This window comes from Mchenga conophoros, linkage group LG9 (genome assembly GCF_057382185.1).
Source record: "Mchenga conophoros isolate Kocher_MC1m ecotype Shallow Benthic linkage group LG9, M_conophoros_male_GT1.1, whole genome shotgun sequence".
Lineage (NCBI taxonomy): Eukaryota > Metazoa > Chordata > Actinopteri > Cichliformes > Cichlidae > Mchenga > Mchenga conophoros.
The window spans coordinates 1,517,347-1,529,041 of NC_140534.1; the positions used below are offsets into that span (position 1 = coordinate 1,517,347).

The window sequence follows — 11,695 nt, forward strand, 5'->3', positions numbered from 1 at the left end:
GCAGACCCCGAATTGGGACACAGCCATAGAGCGAGCGATTCACTCAGGACTCACTAACCCCCTCCCTCCTGTGCTGAATCATAGAGCGAACGAATCACTCACTCACTCACTCACTCACTCACTCACTCACTCACTCACCCCATCCCTTCTGGCTCACAGCTTCTTCTTCTTCTTGGTTGGCAACCAATGTTAAGGCGCATTACCGTCCCCTGGCTCACAGCTCAGTGGACATTTAGATGAGAAAATATATATTTGACACATTTAAGGAAAATACTAATAAAATAAAAATAAACAAAATAAATGTTTATTAAGCAATTTTGATAAGATAAGATAAGATAAGATAAGATAAGATAAGATAACCTTTATTAGTCCCACACGTGGGAAATTTGTTTTGTCGCAGCAGGAAGTGGACAGTGCAAAAGTTATGACGCAAAAATTAGAATACAATAAGAATAAATACAGTACACAACTGTACAGAATAGAATAAAATAAAATACTATATACAGTAGAATAAAATAAAATAAATATACAATAAGATAAAAATAGAATACAAATACAAATACTATATACAACTGAGTAAAAATACAACGATGACAGAAAGGATTATTGCACTTAGTATTATTGCATATGTATGGATGTGTGTGCTTGATCAGTTAAAATCTTTATTATGGAGTCTGACAGCAGTGGGGAGGAAAGACCTGCGATAGGAAATTGCTTAATTTTAGAAATGTTTTTGCTCTTTTTTGCTCTATAAAATAGTGGTTTTCTTTTAGAATCACTCATCTTAGCAGTAGGACATACATGAAAATGTACATTTTTTGAACTCTCTGGTCAACTGACTCAGTGAATCAAATGATCCAAAAATCCGATTCATTTTGGTGAGTGACTCATTAAAACTCGATTCAGTAAAAAGAATCAAATTTACCATCACTACTCCCCGTTAAATTCAGAATCCGCTTTAAGGTTTTGACCTTGACTTTCAGGGCTCTGCATGGACAAGCACCAACATATATAAGTGAACTTTTACATCCATACATTCCCAGCAGGTCCCTGAGGTCATGTGACCAGGGTTTGCTGGTTGTCCAAAACACAAGGCTGAAAACAAAAGGCGACAAAGCTTTTGTGACTGTGGCCCCCAGATTGTGGAACTCTCTCCCTTTGAGCCTGAGATCTGTGGACTCCGTGGTCGCTTTTAAAAAATAGCTAAAAACTCATCTTTTTAAACTTGCTTTTGGTTGATTTTTATTTTTAGGTTTTGGCTTCTGTGAAGCACTTTGTGATTTTTATCTTGAAAGGTGCTATATAAATAAAGTTTTACTTTACTTACTTTACACACGGGTGCTCACACACACAAACTACACCCTTTTTGGCTCCTCAAAGCACACTGTGCGCTGTCGATCTTACGTGCTGCACAATAATGTTTAATATTTAGCATTTACTGTTATATTCCCATATATCATTGTGATGTTGTTTATTATATTGCTCTTTTTTTCTGCTTGTTTTCTCTTTTTTCTTTCTCAACAGGTGATCCAGGTGATTGATATACGTATTTTTTGTCTGCTTATTTTGTTGTTTTTTGTTTTTTGCCCTTTATCCCCGTCCCTCTTCCCCGCTGTTTTTCTTTCTCTCTTTCTTTCTCCCCTTTCTTTTCCCCAGTCAAGTCTGTTCCGTATTTAGCAAAGTGAAAATAAAATAAACAATAAAAGGTGAATCAAATAGACCATTACGGCAAGGCTGGGATGGTCCATTTGGTAAAGTAAATCCGTTGGGCATCTTTCTTTGCCTTTAGACAAGAATTCTGATGGCAAAAGAACCAAACGGGACAGGCAAAAAAAAAAAGAAAAAAAATTCGATCTCTTTACCTGTCGGCTTCCCGTTGCTGTCATGCGACCGGCTGTTGCAGTTAATAATACAACAGCTTCTTGCCATTCTTTGTGTTTCTTTTTATCCCTGTGTGATTGTTTTCTTGTGAAAGCCAAATAATAGATCATGCCACCAGTGGAGTTTCTTGTAACTCTTTCACCAGTCAGATGTAGCTATGCAGTCACATGACCATTTATACACTATGGCAGGCAAAGTGGGAAGAGCCAAAACAAACTGACATTTCAACGTGAAAAAACTCATTTCGTCTAACCTGAGGAAATGTGCCCCGGTAAGTTTACTCTAAATTTCTTTTTAGCTGTGGTTAGGTAGATGTCTGGCTAATGTTGTGTCGAGCAACTTTTTGATGTGTCCTTAGTTCAACACACATAAATTAAATGGCTGAATTGCCACCTCAGCATGCAGTAAAGTATTTGCTAATTAACTAATAATTTTATTCTGGCGTGTTGCGGTGAGGACATGTTTAATAGTTTTAGGACACTGGGGAGGAGGATTGGACCTTGGCCTTGTCCACCTCTAACATGTGGAGAGCTCCGTCACATGACTGTGGGGATATGGAGGCGGTTTTCCTCATGCCCTGAGTTTGATTAAACTAGAATTACATAATTTTTTCGGCGCTACGTTGTGGTGAGATACACTGAAAAAAATGTTTTGTTCAATTTACTCAATTTTTTTATGACAAGTGGTTGCACGAAATAAATTTGTTTGAATCCAGAAATATTTTTTAAGTACACTGAATTTAATTTAAGCGAGTAAAACCAACATATATTTTTAAGCTACTTTAACTTAACTGTTGTGGATACAACTTAGTCAAATATTATTAGTAATTCCAACTAAGGTCGTGTTAAATGTACCAGAATAATTTGTTTCCTTTACACTTATGTCCCAAACTTATATTCAAATCAATCAAATTGTTAATTTCTCTCTATTTCAATTAAGTTAAGTTTACTTAAAAAATATTGCTTACCCTGATTTGTAGTTTTTAAAAACGTCAATAATGAAAACTACAACATTCTTTCACATCATTTATTAATGCAAAATTTGTTGCAAACAGAATAAGAATCCACATCTCTAAGGGAAATTGCTGCAATTTGTATAATACAAATTACAAAACTTTTGCCTATGAACTAGTAGCTTTAAAAAGCTGTATTCAAACAAAACAGAAACAACAGACAAGAGAAATGTTAACCAATGTTTCTCTTCCTCTAAAAAAGAAAAAAAAAAACCAAACTCCTTACATAAAAGAATAAAACACTACCAGCAGTATAATGTATCACAATTAGAAACTGATGCATCCACAAACTAACCAGTTTCAGACTTGCTGTTCTGCGATCCATATTTAGAAATTGCATTTTAATAAGGTAATTAGACTTAAAATTAAACTTGTGTTTTCCTTACTGCTTATTGACCACTGTCTTTCCATTCTAGTCCTTCCTTGAAGATTCTGAATGTTTTACATATTTTCTGACCTAACATACTCGCTTCAAAACAATTAATAGTCTTTAAAGTGTTACCAGTGTGCTGCAGTGTGGTAATCATGAATGTTTTTTTTGTTTTTTTTTATCCGGTTGAGTTAACACTGATTATACGCAGGGCAGCAGCTATAACTGAATAATTACAAAGTTGCTCTTCAAGCTACTCAAATGTACCACGCGTGAAACATTCATTATTGAAAGTTAAAATGTTCAATCGAAACATAACACAGAACAAATGATGGTTGTACAAGAGTTTCACTCCTATTCACAAGAGCACCAGTCATTGGTAATTTACATAACAGCATTCTCTTGATGTGTTATTTTAGAAATCTTCCTATCCAGTAGCAATTTTGTTCTTCAGCCCAAAGACTTTGGGGGAGAGCTTTTCACCATCCAATCCCATCAACACTTTCTAAATGAATTCATAATAGTCCTTCAATTCCTTGGGGAAGGCTAGGTTTAGTGCATAGATTACTCCAAGCATCAATGCACAAGCTTGGGCCAGAGATCCAATGTTGTCCATGACTATCTCCCCTTCAACAAATATTCCAATGTCATCATAATGTCCATTTTGTCCGTCCTCCCTGTTGATGACATAAATGCCCATGGTGTGCTTCTTCAGGTCTCTCTGGATATCATCTCCTTCAATGTCCTAAACATTTAATAAAAAGGTAAAAGAAAAAACAATTAACTCTACAATTAAATTCCAATCTAGTCGTTTGTGTGTGTGTGTGTGTAATACACACACACACAGATATCTATCTAAAAAGTGTGTGTATAGATGACTTGCTTACAATGACTTAAATGACTTACAAAGAACTCCCGAATAAAGCTTCCGTCCTCTTCACCAAGGTAGAGGCAAAGTGCCCTGAGAACTGCTTCCCTTTTCACTTTAACATCACTTTCAGCCTGTTTAAAGAGAGTTGCTGATTAAACCAATTTGGAAAAAAAGAACAATGTCTGACATTTGCAATAAGTAAATTTTATCATATGTCAGTTCAAACATAGTAAATAAAATTTATATATGAAATTTCAAAATTTAGATTGCTTGGCTGGTCACCTAAAACGGCTTATTGGACTCACCAGTGACCTGCCACTTAAGACAAAAGAAATCCAAATAGAATTTGCAATATTCAGATTTACCTCTTGCATGATCTGCAAGTGGTGGGCAAGTTTCTGCCCAGAAACACCGCCCTTCTTCTGGAAAACTGTCATCAACTGAGGTGTAATTCTGTCTAACTGTGCCGCGAAGGTCATCTCCAGTTGAAGTGTTGTAATACACTGGAATTCAGCATTTACCTGTATCACACACACACACACACACACACACACACACACACACACACACACACACACACACACTCACAGACACACACACTCACACACACTCACACACACACACACACACAGAAAAAAAGAAGACTGGTGCTTAATCATTGGTATGATTATTTTGTTATTTCTTCATTAAATGCTACAATGCAATTGCCATCACTTCATAAAGCATGATTATCATATGGGTTAGTATACAGTGCATGAAGGATGTTACTACTGTTAATCAAAGAAGAAATGAATGGCATCAGTCCATTTAACGGGTTTAAAGGGTTTTAAAAAAGCAGATATTTGTCTGTTTCAGGTGGTTGGCAACACATTTTCCTGTGCTCTTTGTCCACTGGTGGGAGTGTCTCACCTGTGAGGTCAGCGGGGCAGAACTCTGCCATCAGCAACAGAGAGCAGAGAAAATTTAGATGTGCAACTAAAAACATGCTTGCCATGTAAGCCCCAAACATCTCTGAAATTGCTCTGCAAACTTCAGAGTACTTATACTTCAGGAGTCCTGTGGGTACCGTAAAGACTCATGTATGCAAACAAACCACATTTTTTTTTGCAATCTGATCCTTTTTCTCTTGGCTGTTTCCTTCAGGGATCACCACAGTGAATGATCCACCTCCATCTAACCCTATGCTCTGCATCCTCTTAACTCACAAGAACTAAATTCCTGTTTTTCATTTCACTTTCGCAAGTTTTTTTTTTCTTTTGTCCTGGATAAAAGAAATTTAATCATATATATTAATTGATATTAATTAATATCAATATTAATAATCACAAGAACCCTTAAGATGAGATAGATAACCTTGTCCCTGCAATACTGTGACAAATACTGTTGTGATAAATATGTAAGGAATTTGCATGTACTTACCAAAATAACACCATCTTCTTGAATAAACAGTAACACATAAGGGGAAGAAAATCTGCCAGAAAAGGAAGACAAATAAAAAAAAATAAAAAACTTTAGAAAGACAAACAATTACCGTTTCCAAGCCATTAGTGCATTACTTCATGATACTCCCTTGTAACAAAACAAATCTTACTTGTGCCTCTGTGCAAACTACAGATGGCACGATACCACTTTTTTATGTCCGATACCGATATCATAAATTTGATTATCTGCCGATATGAATCCGATATAGTGTATTTTATAATAAATAAAACTGTTTTTATAAATATTTTGCTGCATTTTGTATAAGTTCATACTCAGTTTTAAAAACAAAACATTAAAGCTATTCTGTTATACCTGTATGCAAAAAATACACTGCACCCAAAATATTTTATACTTCAGCAATACTGATCAACCTAAAAAACTTACACCATCCTCCTTATTCAGGTATTCTAAACAGTACATAGAAATATTAAACTAACTAATAGGGCTGCCAACTCCCAGCAAAAATATTAGGAAATCACCCCGCACCCTTCGCCTGATAATGCTTAATTGACGTAATCTACTTTAATGCACAGAAATCAATTATTTTTCTATAATAATTTGATTCAACATTTTTCTTCAATACAGTGGCAGACAGCGCAGATGGTACCTTCCCAAAGGAAAAAGTGCTATATGTACTACTATTACTAGGGCATATATTAGACTTAATATTTACTACATACAATAATGGATCTCTATACATTTAACCAGATCACCACTTTGGTAGTAAGATTTAGAACAATTATTTATTAAAAGCTAGACATTTTAAATGAGAATAAGAAAGAAAATTATGTCTTTGTGTCTCCCTTTCCTTGTTAATGCCCTACCTGGCCCCTGGCAAAACTTTGCTAGATCCGCCCCTGCACAGTTACCAACTGTCAGCTACCTAAAAAAGGATCCTGGTGTTATTTGTCTCTCATAAACAGTTCATAACTTCCCTTCAACTCATTCATGTGACCTAAAATGTAAACCTGTTTCTTCATTACCTGTTCAGCTCTAATGATTCAGTAAAAACTTCTCCTGGTTTCACCTTCATGTTTCCTTCTCACCACATATCCAAACTATCATGACCAGCAGCTATTACGGCTGTGGCTCCAGAAAACATAAGCGGATACTAGAAGTAATATTAAAAAAAATTCTAGCAACAGCTTATCAAGCTTAAACGTGCTGCTGTTGTTTATCTGCCGTTTTCCTCTTTCTAGCGCAAACTGGGTGATTAACAAATGAGAGAGACTAGCGACAGAAAAGCCGATCAGCTGATAATCGATCAGTTTCATGATTGAAGTAGCAACAGGAGAGGGAGGGGGGAGAATGAGGGAAGAAGTTTTAGCTGTTCAGCATGAAGACACCGAATAACTCCAGCTTTGTGTCTTTTTTCATTCTAGCTGAAGTATAAAACAAATCGCTTCCTTTCCCCCTCAATACAAAACTCCGACAGCCAGTCCAGCTGTGGCTCCATACATCGGTTGTTAAGCTCAACATGGAAATACTATGCAAACATAAAGAGATGAACTTACACACTTGCTTTACTTCTCTGTGTTAGTTTTCTCTGAGATTAAATGCAGCGGTTTGGAAGCACGTAGCGAGGCTTTAAATGCTAAACCAGACCGCTGACAGGTCTTGCACTCAACAGCTCTATCAAGTGAAGCAACTTCTTTTCTGAGTTAATTTCAGTCCTGACAAACCTCACTCTCAGTGCCTTTTGATCTCACATTTTTGGCAACCACTGAATTATTCTCCTCCACAGTTTACAACCATTATTTGTTTCTGCACAAAAGACGTTGTGCAACGCCAATCCTACTTATTTATTTCCTACTGCACCCTGACTGTGCAGGTGCGTTCAGAAGCCCCCTCCCCCGCCCGACTATTCCTTAATGCCAATGTTGTGGCGGGAGGGACGATTTCTCCACTTAAAACTGCAGGCGACTGTACAGTGCACTTTACAGCTAACTACAGAGAAATTGCCTCGTTCCATAATTTGTTAGTACAAAGTGTGCCACAAGAACTAAGCTAAAAACATATGACATTTTAACGCATCAATACAATTACTCTTTTAATAGAGCAGTAGCTAATAGAGCACATAGCTAGCTTAAGTCAAATCACGACAAAGTTCAGAGCTGTACAACTACTTAGACTTCTTTCTCCATGTGCACACGTCTTAAAGAGTCAACATGCTTTGACTGAGGTAAAAAAACTAAAACAAAAACGACCGTAAAAGGTTTACTTACCGAAGCTAGACCACCTTTATATGAAGTTGTGCGATTAACTTGAGCCCGCTTGCAGCACACAAAGAGTCCGCTTCTTCAGTCCGCGCGCAAAATGGTGGCCTGTCCTAACGCATGCGCAAAATGGCCCAGCAGGATGCTATGAAAAACATACTTAAGCATTTTGAGCTACATTTAATTAACTAAAATTAATTGGATTAAAACGCAGGGAATGTATTCTGGAGTTACTCGAATTATATATGTAGACAGGAATTACTCATTTGAATTGAAAAGATATACCAAAATATAATATGCTATATTTAAAAGGAGACAATATCACTTCTTTCAGTGTAAGTTTGTGGGTGTTGTGTCCGTAGCTTCGGCTGCCCTTTTGCTCGCTGGTTAGCTAGCGTGAGCTATAAGCTAACAGCTAGCCTGGTTAATGAAGCTAGTGTTCCAAGCACATGAAAACACAGCTCATCTCTACTGCTTTAACTGTTAAATCAGAAGGCAGTACTGTGGTTGACAGGGGATTTCTAAGAATCGCCCCACAGTTCTTCAGCTGAGACACCCGAGTTAGAAAACACAAACACTGGAGTTGTCTTTACTTGCGAGGGCGGCCACAGAGCGCTCGTCCTCGCAGGAGGCACTCACGGACTCGCGCTCTGTCACTGTCTGCGTTCTTTATTTATACAAGCTTGTGTGTGTACAAAGGTAACAAAGTTATTCCAAGAACTTAGAGCTGAGGTTCCCCTTTTCTAAGTCTGTATGTTCTTAGAAAAGTGGAAGCTGTTAAATGCTAAAAAAGTTTATCACACAAGAGTTCATGTAAAAGGTCACGTAGACATGTGGATTGCTTAGTGATCAATAAAAAACACATTTCATGTAGCTGATCATGCTATGTACAATTTTCTTCTGACAGTGGTTGACAGGGTTTATTATGTGAAACAGCAGCTTGTTTAGCTTAAACAGCCTGCGTTAGGAGGCTAGCTTCATCAGCCACCAGGAAACACTCGCAGATCCTCAATGCTATGGAGATGAAGATGCTCAGGTGGATGATGGGCTTAATCCGCGTGGATCGTGTGACTAATGAAGGTGTTCGAAAACGACTCGGAGTTGTCCTGATGGAAAGGAAGATAAGGGAAGCGTGCCTATGGTCGCATGGACACGTCATGTGCAGTAAGGAGAATTTTGTGTCAAGAACAGCCCTCCGACTCGACCCTGGAGGCCGCCGACCGCAAGGAAAACTGTAAAAGCGGTGGATGGATACAAAGACCGAAGACATGCGCGCAGTGGCTCTCACCCCAGAGGAGACTCAAGACCGATCCAAATGGAGAAGACAGAGCCACGCAGCAGACCCCGCGCTGGGAAGATGCTAGGAAAGAGTGAGAGACACCAAACAAGAGTCAGTAGCAGAGGAAGTTGTTTGGCAAGTTTTTCATGGATGCAAACCACATACTCTTATACTTAGCCCCAAATTCATTTTCCTTGCAATGTTTCATCATGTAAGAGGAAATAAACAGGCTTTCCAACAGTATAAGATTTATTTCCAAGAAGTATTTTTAAAACAAAGAAATAATCAGCCCCCCAAAAATTTCTACAAGTTTAGAGTTTTTCACAGTTTTTTTCTTCGAGGTAAGTTCATCTATGACATTAAAATACAGGGAGTGCAGAATTATTAGGCAAGTTGTATTTTTGAGGGATAATTTTATTATTGAACAACAACCATGTTCTCAATGAACCCAAAAAACTCATTAATATCAAAGCTGAATGTTTTTGGAAGTAGTTTTAGTTTGTTTTTAGTTTTAGCTATTTTAGGGGGATATCTGTGTGTGCAGGTGACTATTACTGTGCAGAATTATTAGGCAACTTAACAAAAAACAAATATATACCCATTTCAATTATTTATTTTTACCAGTGAAACCAATATAACATCTCCACATTCACAAATATACATTTCTGACATTCAAAAACAAAACAAAAACAAATCAGCGACCAATATAGCCACCTTTCTTTGCAAGGACACTCAAAAGCCTGCCATCCATGGATTCTGTCAGTGTTTTGATCTGTTCACCATCAACATTGCGTGCAGCAGCAACCACAGCCTCCCAGACACTGTTCAGAGAGGTGTACTGTTTTCCCTCATAAATCTCACATTTGATGATGGACCACAGGTTCTCAATGGGGTTCAGATCAGGTGAACAAGGAGGCCATGTCATTAGTTTTTCTTCTTTTATACCCTTTCTTGCAGCCACGCTGTGGAGTACTTGGACGCGTGTGATGGAGCATTGTCCTGCATGAAAATCATGTTTTTCTTGAAGGATACAGACTTCTTCCTGTACCACTGCTTGAAGAAGGTGTCTTCCAGAAACTGGCAGTAGGACTGGGAGTTGAGCTTGACTCCATCCTCAACCCGAAAAGGCCCCACAAGCTCATCTTTGATGATACCAGCCCAAACCAGTACTCCACCTCCACCTTGCTGGCGTCTGAGTGGGACTGGAGCTCTCTGCCCTTTACCAATCCAGCCACGGGCCCATCCATCTGGCCCATCAAGACTCACTCTCATTTCATCAGTCCATAAAACCTTAGAAAAACCAGTCTTGAGATATTTCTTGGCCCAGTCTTGACGTTTCAGCTTGTGTGTCTTGTTCAGTGGTGGTCGTCTTTCAGCCTTTCTTACCTTGGCCATGTCTCTGAGTATTGCACACCTTGTGCTTTTGGGCACTCCAGTGATGTTGCAGCTCTGAAATATGGCCAAACTGGTGGCAAGTGGCATCTTGGCAGCTGCACGCTTGACTTTTCTCAGTTCATGGGCAGTTATTTTGCGCCTTGGTTTTTCCACACGCTTCTTGCGACCCTGTTGACTATTTTGAATGAAACGCTTGATTGTTCGATGATCACGCTTCAGAAGCTTTGCAATTTTGAGACTGCTGCATCCCTCTGCAAGATATCTCACTATTTTTGACTTTTCTGAGCCTGTCAAGTCCTTCTTTTGACCCATTTCAAGGTTCAAGGTTCAAGGTTCTTTATTTGTCACATGCATAGTTATACAAGTATAACACACAGTGAAATGTAGCCTGACACGCTCCTCGACATGTGCAAAAATTGGGGGGGGGGTGGGGTGTAGAGGAAGAACATTATATATATATATACATACATATAGTATATACACTGGGTGAATGTGCAGTAGTAGCAGCAAGCAGGTGAATTCTGTACATTAATATGAATAGACATCTGTTACGAGTTCAAAATTGGGGATGGAGACAAGAGAAAAACCACAATAACAACACTGGTCCGGCCGGGTTGAGTCAAACGATGATTTTAATGATCACACACGTGGGAGATGGACACTGATGCAGACAGCCTCAAAATCTCAAAATGGTGGAGCATTGCTCAAACTTTTATAACCTCTGGTGCCTCCACCTTATCATAAAAAGCCTAAACATTCACATGCTTTCTCTCACACGGCGCCTAAGCTACGACCTTGGCTCCCTGTTTATCTGCTCCTGCTGAAATGGGGCAGAAAACTCCAGCACACTCTGTTCTCTTCTACTCAGACAAATTAGACAATAACCTTCTGCGAACAGTATTTCTTATAACTCAGCAATATAATGCATCATAAAACAATATCATTCATTCACAACAAGTCAGCAATTTAATGTAATGCAAATCAGTTTAACTAATGTAATAGTTATCAGCTTCTTCTAATTCAGGAGAATAATGCAAACTAAAACTACATAATAATTCACAATCTTTAATTAGGGGTATAACATGGCATAAAATAATATTAGAATCTAACAATTCCCCCTGATGAGGTCATTAGAATAATGACCTCACAAACACCCTTCAATTCAGTGTGGCCGGGTTCATCTCTTCTC

The 11,695-nt window shown here is 38.3% G+C and overlaps 1 protein-coding gene across 1 annotated transcript; it reads right to left on the reverse strand.

The window, feature by feature from the left end:
• Window positions 1–2,893: 2,893 nt before the first annotated feature.
• On the reverse strand, window positions 2,894–7,926 carry LOC146566581 (uncharacterized). The gene is made up of 5 exons (XM_085286136.1): window positions 7,842–7,926; window positions 5,554–5,605; window positions 4,500–4,655; window positions 4,170–4,265; window positions 2,894–4,008 (listed from the first exon to the last, which is right to left on the reverse strand). The coding sequence occupies exons 3-5, from the start codon at window positions 4,611–4,613 to the stop codon at window positions 3,769–3,771; spliced, it is 450 nt and encodes a 149-aa protein (XP_085142262.1). The 5' UTR covers window positions 4,614–4,655; window positions 5,554–5,605; window positions 7,842–7,926; the 3' UTR covers window positions 2,894–3,768.
• Window positions 7,927–11,695: the final 3,769 nt, after the last annotated feature.

Excerpts from the sequence above, each read along its gene's own strand:
- LOC146566581 (XM_085286136.1), bottom strand. The coding sequence starts at position 4,613 with ATGACCTTCGCGGCACAGTTAGACAGAATTACACCTCAGTTGATGACA. Across the intron at positions 4,266-4,499 it reads ACTTGCAGATCATGCAAGAG|GCTGAAAGTGATGTTAAAGT; the intron begins GTAAATCTGAAT and ends CTCTTTAAACAG. Across the intron at positions 4,009-4,169 it reads GCTTTATTCGGGAGTTCTTT|GACATTGAAGGAGATGATAT; the intron begins GTAAGTCATTTA and ends TTAAATGTTTAG.